At 47.5% G+C, this 14,311-nt stretch overlaps 5 protein-coding genes across 5 annotated transcripts; 3 read left to right on the plus strand and 2 right to left on the minus strand.

The window, feature by feature from the left end:
* Nucleotides 1-1,160: 1,160 nt before the first annotated feature.
* On the minus strand, nt 1,161-2,873 carry RIO1 (serine/threonine-protein kinase RIO1; the record flags this gene model as incomplete). The annotated part of the gene is made up of 1 exon (XM_033572836.1): nt 1,161-2,873. One exon carries the CDS (start codon nt 2,871-2,873, stop codon nt 1,161-1,163), a length of 1,713 nt encoding a protein of 570 aa, XP_033423388.1.
* A 330-nt stretch (nt 2,874-3,203) lies between these two features.
* On the plus strand, nt 3,204-7,002 carry SMC3 (chromosome segregation protein SMC; the record flags this gene model as incomplete). Its single annotated transcript, XM_033572837.1, has 4 exons — nt 3,204-3,241; nt 3,326-3,485; nt 3,539-6,647; nt 6,710-7,002. The coding sequence occupies 4 exons, from the start codon at nt 3,204-3,206 to the stop codon at nt 7,000-7,002; spliced, it is 3,600 nt and encodes a 1,199-aa protein (XP_033423389.1).
* Nucleotides 7,003-7,226: 224 nt separating this feature from the next.
* Nucleotides 7,227-8,120, minus strand: ATNIH1004_008225 (GIG1 family protein; the record flags this gene model as incomplete). The annotated part of the gene is made up of 2 exons (XM_033572838.1): nt 7,227-7,813; nt 8,003-8,120. The coding sequence occupies 2 exons, from the start codon at nt 8,118-8,120 to the stop codon at nt 7,227-7,229; spliced, it is 705 nt and encodes a 234-aa protein (XP_033423390.1).
* A 914-nt stretch (nt 8,121-9,034) lies between these two features.
* On the plus strand, nt 9,035-10,152 carry CBR1 (cytochrome b5 reductase family protein; the record flags this gene model as incomplete). Its single annotated transcript, XM_033572839.1, has 3 exons — nt 9,035-9,248; nt 9,318-9,943; nt 10,003-10,152. 3 exons carry the CDS (start codon nt 9,035-9,037, stop codon nt 10,150-10,152), a joined length of 990 nt encoding a protein of 329 aa, XP_033423391.1.
* A 1,258-nt stretch (nt 10,153-11,410) lies between these two features.
* ATNIH1004_008227 (arginine--tRNA ligase) lies at nt 11,411-13,534 on the plus strand (the record flags this gene model as incomplete). The annotated part of the gene is made up of 4 exons (XM_033572840.1): nt 11,411-11,635; nt 11,726-13,020; nt 13,067-13,480; nt 13,528-13,534. 4 exons carry the CDS (start codon nt 11,411-11,413, stop codon nt 13,532-13,534), a joined length of 1,941 nt encoding a protein of 646 aa, XP_033423392.1.
* Nucleotides 13,535-14,311: the final 777 nt, after the last annotated feature.

Consider the following 14,311-nt stretch of genomic DNA (forward strand, 5'->3'; position numbering starts at 1 on the left):
AAAACTGCCAAATTTGTTCGTGGATCCAGGCCTGGACTGTCATGAAAGCGGCGTAGAAGCGGTAGGAATGGGCGGAATGCGCAAGAAACGCGAAAAGTTGCATTGTAGATGAAGTTAGTGGATGGACAAATGGGAGGGAGCGAGATTCTTATAGAAATCTCAAAAGCAGCGAGCGGGACTGAGCGGTGGGGTGATTGGCTCAGGCTGCTCCGGGCTCACTCAGGGAGCGCGCCTGACCCAATTAGGCAGTGTTACTGTCAACGAGATTACACTTGCTAGAGACGCAATTATTGTCATAATTTAGAGCCTATATCCTTGTATAAATATACTCATGTGATAGAGGAATATCACCTGATTCAGGTTCTAAAAAATGACTATTGCCTAAGAGTACACGACACTCTTAGAGCTCGCGTAATAGTAGAGCGTGACCATTAATTTATATAGATTCCGATATTTTGCATCATATCTAATTATATTTCTAATACTATTATATACAAGTATAAACTAGACAACAAATTATATAACAACAGTGATTAGACAATTATTAAATTGCACCAGCTATTTCACCTGGCTATAAGTTAATACCAGCTCCAAATAAATCCGGTGCGAATTCTGTGGGACAAACAGAGATCTTATGATTCTATCGGTTATTCTATCTCCCAGTTTTGCCACAGAACTTTCCGGTGAATTGATGCAAGAGAGTACGGATACTTCCGGGCGCTAGGAGCACCGGACTGTGTGGAAAATAAGGCCAGAAAGGGTCTACTGCAAATAATTCTGTTTGAATTTATATGAGTTAGAATTTGATTAGCCACCGCTACCTTAGGGTATATACTAAGAGGTGTTGCTGATACAGCAATGTGCCACGTCAGGGGAGATTAATTACTTTAAATTGAACTGTTATCATTCCAATTTTCCAGTGAATATTTCTATCCCAAGCTGCTATGCTGAACTTTATGTTTTATGTCTTTCTGCTAGTGAATTTGTCCCATAATATGTATATATCATCTGTGTTCCATATCCAATCACTTGCCAACTTATGCACCCAACCATGTCTTTCCATCAATAATCCTGATCGTGAACTTCATGATATCATATGCAGTCAAAACTTTAATCCATAAGCTTCCCATCTTCTTTTATTTAACCCTCCCTAGCCAAGTTCATTTCTTCTTTGACGAAGAAGAAGAGACGAGGCGCTTCTTCATATGCTTAGGCATCTTGCTGGCACGCTTTTCACGTTTCTCTTCCTTGACCTTTTGCTTATGTTCGCGCTTGGAATCTTTGTCCTCGAAACGTCGTCCGCGGGGAGGCTTCTTTTCAAATGGATCTTTATTTTCATCATCCTCCTCTTCTTCAGGATCCGACCCGTCGACGAAAACGCCCCCACTGGTGTCCGATCCGGCGTCACTTTCGCGCTTCTTACGGGACCCTTCATCTGCGAGGAGGTCCCGGTATACAAGGTCTGAGCCCTTGCCAGCGTGTACTTTCTCGGCATCACGCTCAAAATCGTAGACCTGTTCCAATGTTTGAGGAATATATTGTTGGCGGAATACAGCAGTATCTACTTCGCGCTCTGCGGCAGTCTGTTGCTCATCATCCAATGTCTCCTCTCTCATAGTGAAGAGCTTGTCAATGGCACCGAGCATAGGCTCGCTTGGCATAGGGGAGGTAGGACCGTTAGCAGAGATAATGAATTGGAATACCGTCTGTTCAGGGAGAACGTCGACATTCTTCCGACGGAAGAAGTCGCTGATATTCTTGATATCCATGCGCAGGAACTCTAAACTGCGAGGGTGGTCATGCTCCACACTCTGACTAACATCAATGATGTGGAGCTTGTTTTTATGGTAAAGCATATTATACTCGCTCAGATCCGCATGAACAAGGCGACACGTCTGGTACATCACGCGCATGTAGCCCAGCAGTTCTATATAGATCTCACGCCATTTGGTGTGGGGGTTTGGAATATCAAATTCCACGTCCTTCAGTCGGGGAGCTGCAACACCCTTGGAACTCCCGAGGAATCCCATCACAAGGACATGGAGACGCAGTTGAATGGGCTCTGGGCAAGGGATTCCTGCGGAATGAATTCTACGCAGATTTCGCATTTCCTTTTCTGCCCATAGTTTCACCATTGATCGGTTGTTGCTCTTGCTGTACCCTTGCCTGAACCTGAACTCCCCAGTCACATACTTGTCTCGGTCCTTGAACACCAAAATGCTTGTTTTGTACACCTTGATAGCACGGTGGACAGGTGCAGCGTCGTCGTCGCCGGGGAAGAGCAGTGAGTAATAAACATTGGCCTCTTTTCCAGTAGATAAGCATCCATGAATCTCCGAGACAACATTTCGATTAATCATTTGGAGTAGAATCATTCGTGTACGAGGATCCAGAACTTGTTCGGACGTTGCTCTGTCGGCTCTGTCGCCACCGCGCTCACCACGAACCGCCAAGCCGGACTGTATGTCATCCAGTTTAATCTTGTTTGCATGGCGAGTTAACGACTTTATTTCGTCATCAACGGACGCATGTGTGTTAACGGTCGGCTTTTGGGAGTTCGTCTTTGGGTAGGTCCATTTGGGGGCACTAGGGTCGGCGGAAAGCTCATTCAGTTTTCGCTGGCGATTGTAGGCTTTCGTCAAATCAGCGGGATTCGATGACGCAAAATTCTCTTCGTCAAGGTCTTCTTCGAAAATATCATCATAGTATTCATCGTCCTCGTCTTCGGCTTCTTGCGCTGTACGGTCTTGCCCCGCCATAGTGAGGATAGTGCCTCCAGCGTTCAAATATCCTTGATTAGGAATATAAGTGTGTGACGGGGATACGCCATCTGCTAGGCCAGAAGCCCGTGCATTTTGTTCTGAAGACGCCATCGCTAAGCCTGTCGAGATTTGTAGACTGGACTTCCGATCGGTAGAAAAAAAAAGTAATAAGATAGAATAACCAACCGTCGACCGTGCCTTTCTCACCGCCCGGCAGAAACCCCGCGGCCTCAACGCGTAACGGAATAGTAGCTCGTCACCTAGCACCCACGCGTATCACTACGGTTTATTCAACTAGGAACCTCCTGAACCCCTTTCATCAACTGTTCGTCTTGTCGCTCGCAGCTAGGGCACGGGCACCCTGATCGTGTTAAGCTCGCTGCGTGATGATTTGATCGCTATATACGTCATAATTACTCGTTTCGCTTTTGCATTGACAAAATGTACGTCAAGCAAATAATCATTCAGGGCTTCAAAAGGTAAGTTGCCAAGAGCTCCAGCACTGACAGATACCCAAAAAGAGAGTTAAGTCATAGAGTCTAATATATGGATTCTTGCAATAGCTATAAAGATCAAACGGTTATTGAGCCGTTCTCCCCTAAACACAATGTCATTGTCGGTCGCAACGGTTCTGGCAAAAGCAACTTCTTCGCGGCCATTCGTTTCGTCCTAAGCGATGCCTACACTCATATGGGCCGAGAGGAGCGACAAGCCCTTCTACATGTGCGTACCCTGCCCGCGTACACACTCACTCCTTAGAGGCTTACATTAAACAGGAAGGCTCTGGCTCTGCCGTGATGTCAGCGTATGTTGAGATCATCTTCGACAATTCGGACGATCGGTTTCCTACTGGCAAGCCAGAAGTTGTGCTTCGACGAACCATCGGGATCAAAAAAGATGAATATACACTGGATCGTAAAAATGCAACGAAATCCGACGTGATGAATCTCCTCGAATCTGCCGGTTTTTCGCGCTCCAACCCTTACTATATCGTTCCGCAGGGTCGTGTGACTGCCTTGACCAATATGAAAGACTCAGAGCGCCTGAACTTGCTAAAGGAAGTGGCAGGAACACAGGTTTACGAAGCACGCCGTGCCGAATCTCTGAAAATCATGCACGAGACCAATAACAAGCGATCCAAGATTGACGAATTGTTGGATTTTATCAACGAACGTCTTTCCGAGCTTGAAGAAGAGAAGGATGAGCTGAGGAACTATCAAGACAAAGACAAAGAAAGAAGATGCCTGGAATACACAATCTACTCGCGCGAGCAGCATGAGATCTCCAGCTTTCTCGATAGCCTGGAGGAGCAAAGGCAAACTGGCGTTGAAGATACCGATCTCAACCGTGATCGATTTATCCAGGGGGAGAAAGAAATGGCGCAAATTGATGCGGAAATTGCGGAATGCAAACAGCAAATCGAATTCTTGAGAGTAGATAAATCGCAACTAGAAGATGAACGTCGCGAAGCATCGAAGGCTCTTGCGCAGGTAGAATTGCAGGCCAAGTCTCTTTCTGACAATCAAGCTGCAGCCCAGGATTTGAAACAGCGCCATGATGAGGACCTGCAGTCTGTCCACGCTGCAATCGACCAGCGCGAAAAGGAGCTCCAAGAACTTATTCCCCGCTTCAATTTGGCCAAGGATCAGGAAGATGCGGTCAAGGCACAGCTTACTGAAGCTGAGACATCACGCCAGAGACTGTATGCAAAGCAGGGCCGGAACTCGCGCTTTAGGAATAAGTCAGAACGCGATAGGTGGCTCCAGGCAGAAATCAAGGATAACTACACCTCTATATCAACTGTACAAGGTGTTGTAGCGCAGACTCAGGATGACATCAAGGAGCTCGAAAATGAGATAGCTCTTTTGGAACCAGAGACTGAACGGTTACGCAAACAAATTGACGGCCGAGGCGTCACGATTCAGTCTGTGGAGCAAGAAGTTCAAAATGCAAAAGATGAGAGGGACCGGCTGATGGACCAAAGGAAAGAGCTGTGGAGGGAGGAAGCGAAGCTGGACTCGATTTTGTCGAACGCTTCAAACGAAGTTGACCGAGCGGAACGGAATCTCTCTCAGATGATGGACCACAACACGAGTCGCGGAATTGCGGCTGTTCGCAGAATCAAGCGTCAACACAATATTGAAGGTGTTTACGGTACATTGGCCGAACTCTTCGATGTGAGTGACAGATATAGAACAGCAGTCGAGGTTACTGCTGGCCAGAGTCTGTTCCATTACGTTGTTGACACGGATGAAACGGCCACGAAGGTCCTTGAGATCCTCCAGCAGGAAAAGGCGGGAAGGGTCACCTTTATGCCTCTGAATAGGTTACGATCGAGGCCTATCAACATGCCCAGGGCCAGTGATACCATTCCTATGATTGAAAAGTTACAGTATGATCGAGCATATGAGAAAGCTTTTGTCCACGTTTTTGGCAAGACAATCATATGTCCGAACCTGCAGGTTGCAGCACAGTATGCTCGGAGTCACGGTGTTAATGCTATTACCCCTGAAGGTGATCGTTCAGATAAGAGAGGTGCTCTTACTGGTGGTTTCCATGATTCACGTCAATCGCGGCTTGATGCGGTGAAAAACCTGGCAAAGTGGAGAGATGAATATGAGTCAAAGAGGGGTCGTGGTGTGGAAATCCGGGCCGAGCTAGAAAAAATGGATCAAATCATCACCAGAGCTGTTGGTGAGTTGCAAAAACTAGAGCAGCAAAGACACCAAGTCCAAAATAGCAGCGGTCCCCTGCGCCAAGAGTTAAGAGGCAAGCGCGATCTTCTCCAGAAGAAGATCGATAATCTTGATGCCAAGCGGCGTGCTCTCCGAAACATTGAAGGTAACCTGGCCGCTTTGACCGATCAGGTTAATGCGTTTGAAGCGGAATTAAGCTCTCCCTTCCAAAAGGCACTGAGCAATGAGGAAGAAACTCGCCTTGAACATCTAAATGCTGCTGCCCAGGAACTTCGTCGGCAATATCAAGAGCTGTCAAGTCAACGCAGTGATCTGGAGGGTCGGAAATCCATCCTAGAAGTAGAACTGCGGGAAAATCTGAACCCCCGTCTTGACCAGCTTGTCAGTCAAGATCCTGATATGGTTGACGATGACGGCCAAGGCAACTTGAAAGAGACTCAACGCGAAATGAAGCGCCTTCATAAGGCTTTAGAGAAGCTTAGTCAACGTCTTCAACAAGTCGATGACTCGATCGACCAAACGAACGGCCAAGTTACCGATCTCCAACAGCGAAATGCGGAAACACGACGGGAATTAGAGGAATTAGCTAAATCGATCGAAAAGCATCAGCGTCGTATGGAAAAGAGCATGCAGAAGAAAGCTGCCCTAACAAAGCAGGCAGCTGAATGTGCGGCCAACATTCGTGACCTGGGTGTTCTACCAGATGAAGCGTTTACGAAGTACAAAAACACAGACTCTAACACTGTCGTGAAACGGCTACACAAGGTCAACGAGGGTCTCAAGAAGTACTCCCATGTTAACAAGAAAGCATTTGAGCAATATAACAGCTTTACGAAACAACGTGAGGTGCTTACATCGCGAAGAGAAGAGCTAGAGGCCTCCCAGAAGTCGATCGACGATCTAATCAACGTGCTCGATCAAAGAAAAGATGAAGCCATCGAGCGCACCTTCAAACAGGTCTCACGAGAGTTTGCGAATGTCTTCGAGAAGCTCGTTCCCGCAGGCCGAGGGCGGTTGATCATTCAACGAAAGACCGACCGTGCTCTCAGGCCAGAGGATGATATGGAGTCCGAGGATGAAGAGGCACGTCAAAGTGTCGAAAACTACGTTGGAGTTGGAATCAGTGTCAGCTTCAACAGTAAGCATGATGAACAACAGCGTATCCAGCAGCTTAGTGGCGGACAAAAGAGTGAGTATCATCCAAGGGCATGTACATCTGGGTGATTGATTTATTGATGATCCATATTATAGGTCTTTGTGCCTTGGCATTGGTCTTTGCCATCCAGGCCTGTGACCCAGCGCCGTTCTATTTATTCGATGAGATCGATGCCAACCTCGATGCGCAGTACCGGACTGCTGTTGCCCAGATGCTGAAATCCATATCTGACTCAACAAATGGGCAATTCATTTGTACAACCTTCCGGCCGGAGATGCTGCATGTAGCAGAGAAATGCTACGGTGTCAGTTTCCGGCAGAAGGCCAGTACGATCGATGTCGTGTCGAGAGAAGAAGCTCTTAAGTTCGTTGAAGAGCAGAAGACGTGAGCAACCTGGCGATGGGGCGATGTGTTAACTGAGTTTGCAATATCTTTGAAGTAGTGGGCATATTAATGACGAACATATTTACTGTATCTTCTATTGACTGGTCTTTTCTCTCTATGCAGAAAGTTTCTTTCATTTATCTTCTTTGTATCTTTAAAAATTGTGGGGCTATCGTTTTCCTGAAGATTCCCAATACTCATCTTTTCTTCCGCTCTAAATGCCGCTGTCTATGATGGCTTTCCCAGGTCCAAACCAAGGTGTCTAGCATCCTCCCCCGTCAACTCACGAATAATGTATTCAGGAACATCCTTCAGAAGGACATGTATGTGCTCCAAGCTCCTCACACTCTGCAGCGCAGTCCAGTTTTTAAACCACAGCACATGAGCCCACGGATCTCTAAATCGATCCCTCTCTCTTGCCAGACGATCCACAAAGGTTTTCTGTACAAATCTTTCGATCAGTGATCGAGACTCTTCAGTTACATCGCCATCTTCCCCGTGGACAGATACTGGAGTTTTCAGCCACACGATCAGATGAGAGATCCCTGGTGTCCACCCATATGGCCAGTCATTGCGAAGGATCTTGTAGTCGGAGGGGTCGGCAAATGGGATCGGGTTATTGAAGGGGAAGACCGGCCCACTATTGGCTTCCCCAGTACCGCCGTTGGCAGTAGGATCCGGCAAATGCCAATGAAGGCGATGCAGACAGATATATGCAGTGATAGACCCATACTGGGTCTTAATGTCCTTGGCCCAAGCCAGGTATCGGATAAGATCGGACGGTTTCCGCTTCAACACGCCGAGGTCATTTCGTGCTGGGTGCAGGAAGCGAGAGTTGGAGTTAGCACCAGATACTCATAGTCTTAACATTGGTAATGCGGAACCTCTGAGTGCAAAACCAGAGAGGATGAGGGGTAGATATCCAGTGTGATGATCCCATCTGCCGCCTGCATCTGGGTTTCATTTCTTTTGGTACTCGTAGATCACATTCAAGGGGAACATACCAATGATATCTTTGAGGGCCTCCCAATCATGATACTCGAACTCCTCGTCGGTTTGAGCGAGGACTTGGCGATCGGTCTCAGTGAGATTGAAGGCAGGAGGCTCCTCCAGCAAGGTCATGGTTTGGTGGGACCCCCTTACTGAGTAAATATCTCCTGGAGGGGAGGGGGGAGGGAATCGGAAATCTTGTTCGAGAAAGGAAAAGAGATGGCGGAATGCGACTGGGAGTTGAGTTGTCTTGCTGGTAGTGCATATGCATCGGGAATCTTTACCCTAGCACGGGAATCCCCAGCATTGTGCACATCTTGGAGAATCATCGCCCTCAAGGCTTTCATCTCAAGGACGTGTCTTCCTGATGGACGGATCTAATATAGATGGACTATACGATTGCAGTATGATTCCATCGCAGCTCGCAAGCATTACTGAATCTTTGTGGTCGCTGGGATCATCTTCATGTGCTGCACATGACTCTAATACCCGTGACGCCGACAATACGGCGTAATCTTACGCAGTAGAGCTGGTGTAATAACGAAATCGGCAAACCCATTACGAAATATTGAAATTTCATCTTTTTTTTTGATTTCAATTTCATTTCAAGGGGTTCAGCTGTGATTAGTCATCAGACTTTTAAGCCAATCAGGACCTTAGAATCCCCATTCCCCGAGAAATTGTACTGGAACTATATTGACACCCTTTAGAAAGAAGTGGTGAGGCTAGATAGGCTAAAAAAGCCTTCACAATCTCTGCAAAAATTACAATCCGCCCATAATTACACTATCCCATATATTTTACTAGTGATTTCAAATTTCAATGGCCATTTCAAATTTCATTTCAAGGGTCTGAAATTTCAGTCGATTTCAATTTCAGGCCCCACCCCTATTACGCAGTGACATTCTCAACGGAACAAAACCCATTCTGCTCTTTCCCGTCCGTTTCTCCACCGTCTGTCGCCATTCTTCATCCCCTTCCCTTTGTCGTTTGTGTCTGCTTCCTTTGTTTTGTGGGGTAGCTGGAGGAATCATCGAAGATGAGGTATGTTTGTCTTGTCTGTGCTTGAAGTACAGGTGATTGGCTCACTCACCTCTGTCGCAATTGGATACAGTGTTCTGTCGTCCGAAAATATCAATGGGGTCTACATCCCATCTGCCCTTTTAGTATTTGGGACCTTCCTCGTGAAGAAAGAATTTGTCCCCTTTGCTGTGGCTATAGCTGCGATGCTGGCCGGATACAAGCTGTTCAGCAGCAACAGTACGTGATCCGACCTCGGATCATACGATCCCTGACATATACTCACCCGTCTTTGCACGACCCCTCTAGAAGCCAGGAAGGTCCTTAATCCCACTGAATTCCAAGAGTTTGTATTGAAAGAGAAGAACGTCGTCTCTCACAATGTCGCCATCTATCGTTTCGCCTTACCCCGTCCCACCGATATCTTGGGCCTGCCGATCGGTCAACACATCTCCCTGGCCGCCACCATCGAAGGTCAGCCTAAGGAGGTGGTGCGCTCCTACACGCCAATTTCTTCTGACAATGAGGCCGGTTACTTTGATCTCCTTGTCAAGGCCTACCCTCAGGGTAACATCTCCAAGTATTTGACCACCCTGGATGTCGGACAGACAATGAAAGTGCGCGGTCCGAAGGGTGCCATGGTGTACACGCCCAACATGTGCCGTCATATTGGTATGATTGCTGGAGGTACTGGTATCACGCCCATGCTCCAAATTATCAAGGCGATTATCCGTAATCGACCCCGCAACGGTGGCAACGACACTACCCAGGTTGATTTGATCTTCGCCAATGTTAATCCCGACGATATTTTGCTCAAGGAGGAACTGGACCAGCTTGTTAAGGAGGACGATAGTTTCAATGTTTACTACGTGCTCAACAACCCCCCTGAGACCTGGACTGGCGGTGTTGGATTTGTCACCTCCGACATGATCAAGGTGGGTCTTCCTGTTTCTGACTGCGCACAGTTCGATATCTAACGTCTTTTCAAATATAGGAGCGCCTCCCTGCCCCAGCCAGCGATATCAAGGTGCTTCTCTGCGGTCCTCCACCTATGGTTAGTGCCATGAAGAAGGCTACTGAGTCTCTTGGTTATACCAAAGCTCGCCCAGTCAGCAAGCTCGAGGACCAGGTGTTTTGCTTCTAAGCGGATATATATGTCCGCCAAATTGTCATACCCCGATGAAAGGTGGAACATGTAAAATGTTAATTTCAAGGGCCACTGGGCCTGGCTAATTTTGGATGTGATGAGAGATGTTACTGTTATTCCAAAAATATCTGTAGATGCACAGCATAGATACTGTATTGACTAGGTATGGCAGTGACCATTTGCTCTAGATACAGTTACTTTGAAGTGAAAATAATATATCATGGCATTCATGTTCCACATCGCATCTCAAATAAAGCCGAGAATCCATGACTAATAAACATCTATCAGTGCATCCACCATCGGCAATTCTGACAATATTCATCAGTCGTGGTAATTGTCATTGGTCCTTGTCGTCCAACAACAGTAAATGTCTAAAAACCTCCTGTCATGACCTGCGCACGCAACTTGTGCTTTGCCCAGAAGAAATCCAACACCACAGTACAATACTTCCATTTCCCATCTGTGGATGGGACCCCAACACACCATCGATGTTCGAAATGCCGAGGAAGGCTTTTAACGTGAAACCTGGAATTTTAAGTGCTAAAAAACGCCTAACGAGTGGATCAATACCTCTCAGAATCATTGTCGTACATGTTACTAGTATGCACATGCACTAACCAATCCAAAGAAACTTAGAGCGGAAATTGGAGTTATATCCCTCTTTGTCGATCTCCCACGTCTCATTATACGCTGAAAAAGGCCAATGCTTTCTTGATACGTGTCTCTCGAAAGTCTTCAGGGTCATGTAACAGTACCAACTGCATGGACTTGAGAACCGCTTGTCTTCCCATTGTCACGGATCCAGCGTTTTATGAGAACATTATCAACTCCGGAGCCCATGTTTACATTAAAGCACCTCGACTAATGCATATTAGATACATGTCAGTGCAGAAGGGTGACGTCAGGGCAACAACAGCCTACTCCATGATAGGAATGATAGGGCAAGGGTAGGGCTGGGTCATATGATTCACTGTCTCACCGCCCTGGCAGTATAGCGAATTGCCGCTTTGAGTCACGAGAGAAGAAAAAGTTCCCCTCAAGGCTCGAGATCCCTTTTTATATGGGTCGCCATTTTCTAAGCGGGGCCCGGCGATTTTCAAACGCCATTTTCCCATATATCCAGTCCTGCATTCCACAAAACAACTGCTTCCCTTTCTACGGTCACCCATACTCTCTCTCTCAATTTAATCACTGGCGCTCGCGCTTCTCTTCTGACAACTCTGCTTTTAACGCGTTCCCTGCCGGAAAAGCAGCCATGGCTTCCGCTGCGGATCTTCCTGTTGCTGTTGAGGGGCTTTCTCTGCAATCGACCTCCGAAACCTCCAAGTTTCCTAACTGCTACCCTTCCCTGAACCCCGTGGATATCTACAGAGAACATATCGCGGAGCAGCTGGGCACGGCGGCCGGTATCGAGCCAGAGAAGATCTACACCCGGTTGCAATGGACCAACACGCTGGAGAAGGGTGATCTCGTGTTGCCGGTACGCGATGAGTTCTAATCCATTTGATCGACTTTATTTTGTCGGGATATTACACTGAGGGGCAAGCACTAACCCCAGATCACGTTGTAGGTTCCGTCCTTGCAAATCAAGAAGAACCCCCAGGAACTCTGCAAGGAGCTCGCCGAAAAGTTCCCCGAATCAGACCTCATCCTTCCTCCTACCCCCTTCGGTGCTCACCTGCAATTTTTTTTCAAACCCCAGGGGCTTACTCACACGGTTGTCAGACGTATCCTGAAGGAGAAGGCTGTGTTTGGTACCAATGGTAACCAGGGTCTGCGGGATCCCTCAGACCCCTCGAAGGGCCGCAAGAGGATGATCGTCGAGTTCTCTTCACCCAACATTGCCAAACCATTCCATGCTGGCCATTTGCGGAGTACTATCATTGGAGGTTTCCTGGCCAACCTCTTCACCGTGATGGGATGGGACGTGATCAAGATGAACTACCTGGGTGACTGGGGTAAGCAGTATGGTCTGCTTGCCAATGGATACAAGCGCTTCGGTAACGAGGAGCAGTTGACGAAAGACCCGATCAATCATCTGTTTGACGTTTATGTGAAGGTGAACAGCATTGTCTCCGAGCAGGAGACTCCCATCAAGGAGCTGAAGGAGCAAATCAAGGCGAAGAAAGAGAATGACGAAGATGTCTCTGGACTCGAGCAGGAGCTCGCCAAGCTTGTTGATGTCAGCGAGGATGAGAAGGCTCGCCGCTACTTCAAGAGCATGGAGGACGGCGACCAAGATGCCCTGGCCCTCTGGCGGCGATTCCGTGATCTTAGTATTCAGAAGTACCGACAAACATATGCCCGTCTGAACATTGATTTCGATGTCTACTCTGGCGAGTCCCAAATCAAGAACGAGAGCATGACTTCTGCCTACAAGATCCTAGAGGAGAAAGGTATCGTCGAGAAGTCTGACGGAGCTGTCATCGTCGACTTCACGAAGCATGGTGCCAAGAAGCTTGGAAAGGCCATTATTGTTCGCAAGGACGGCACACCCCTCTATTTGACTCGGGACATTGGCGCGATCACGGAGCGTGACGAGACCTACCACTTCGACAAGATGATCTACGTTGTTGCCGCACAGCAGGACCTTCATCTGGCTCAGCTCTTCAAGGTTACTGAGTTGATGGGCCACAAAAATCTGGCTAGCCGCTGTCAGCACATCAACTTCGGTATGGTTCGTGGAATGAGCACCCGAAAGGGCACTGTCAAGTTCTTGGATGACATTTTGCGGGATGTTGCGGACAAGATGCATGAAGTCATGAAGAAGAACACGGAGAAATACGAGCAGGTCGAGAACCCTGTGCAGACGGCCGACATTCTGGGTATCACCTCTGTCATGGTGCAGGATATGACTGGCAAACGGTATGTATCTTCAAGTGGTTGACTGGACTGGAGCTAATAGTAGCAGGGTTAACGGCTATGACTTCAACCTGGAGGCCATGACCTCCTTCGAGGGTGACACCGGTCCTTATCTGCAATACGCCCACGCGCGTCTTTGCTCCATTGTGCGCAAGTCTGGATTGAACGTGAACGAGCTTGACACGGCCAACCTGGACCTCCTTACCGAGACGCATGCCCACGATCTTGTGCGTATGCTGGCGCAGTGGCCTGACGTCCTGCTGAACACCGTGCGTACGATGGAACCGACTACCGTTCTTACGTACCTGTTCCGCATGACCCACATCCTGAGCTCGAGCTACGACGTGCTCAAGGTTGTGGGCAGTGAGGAAGAGCTAAAGAAGGCCCGTATGGCTCTGTACGAAGCTGCCCGACAGGTTCTTAATAACGGAATGCGGGTGCTTGGTCTGAGCCCTGTTGAACGGTATGTCGAACACCTTTATGTTGGAAAAGTACTAACAGTGTGATTAGGATGTGATTGATAAGAGTAGAATATTTCATATTACGATAGTTTCAATACCATAAAACATTGCCCTACTTTTGCATAACCTAAGCTATGATATCCACGACGTCCGTCCTTATCACGATACCAATTTCACTCAATTTCTGTAAATCTAGATCACTACATACAGAACATGGAACCAAGACGACAAGGAGAGTCCGCAGCACGTGGACTTGTAATCGTCGAGAACTGACAACTGAATTTTCTAACCACGGAAGTTAGTTCTTTGTCTAAATCAAACGCTGGGATAAATATACCTTTCTTCCTGGCCAATTCTCTGATAAGGTTCATCTCTAAATAGTTCTATCCTCCATTCAATTTCAGGCTAATCTTTGACAATTTATCTGGTCCCAATGCATTTCACCTAGGTCCTCCTTGTTATCTTTGCTAAGGAGGCCTGTACTATCCAGGACAATCTTGCCTCCGATTTCACTATCCAGAATGACGGGCTATCGATCAGGCTACGGGACGCTAATTCTGGCAGCTGTCTCGGAAATGGCGAGCGAGGCTGTGGCGTACGACTGACTGCCATATACCCGCTGGCTTCCACGTTTTTGTAACAATGCAGCGGCACATGTTGCAAATCCAGAAAAGAATAGAATGATTGACTGGTGCTCCCTCTTTCTCACACTTTTTTTTCCCCCTTTTTTTGAGAGACCCTTCATACTGGATGAGATCGGTGAAAAATAACAGAAAAAGAAAAGCACAACACATGCAGGCCAACAATATATTAAACTGCACCATGTCATCACC

The sequence above is a fragment of the Aspergillus tanneri genome (genome assembly GCF_003426965.1).
Source record: "Aspergillus tanneri strain NIH1004 chromosome Unknown AapTan_6_pilon_pilon_pilon, whole genome shotgun sequence".
In the NCBI taxonomy this organism is placed as follows: Eukaryota; Fungi; Ascomycota; class Eurotiomycetes; order Eurotiales; family Aspergillaceae; genus Aspergillus; species Aspergillus tanneri.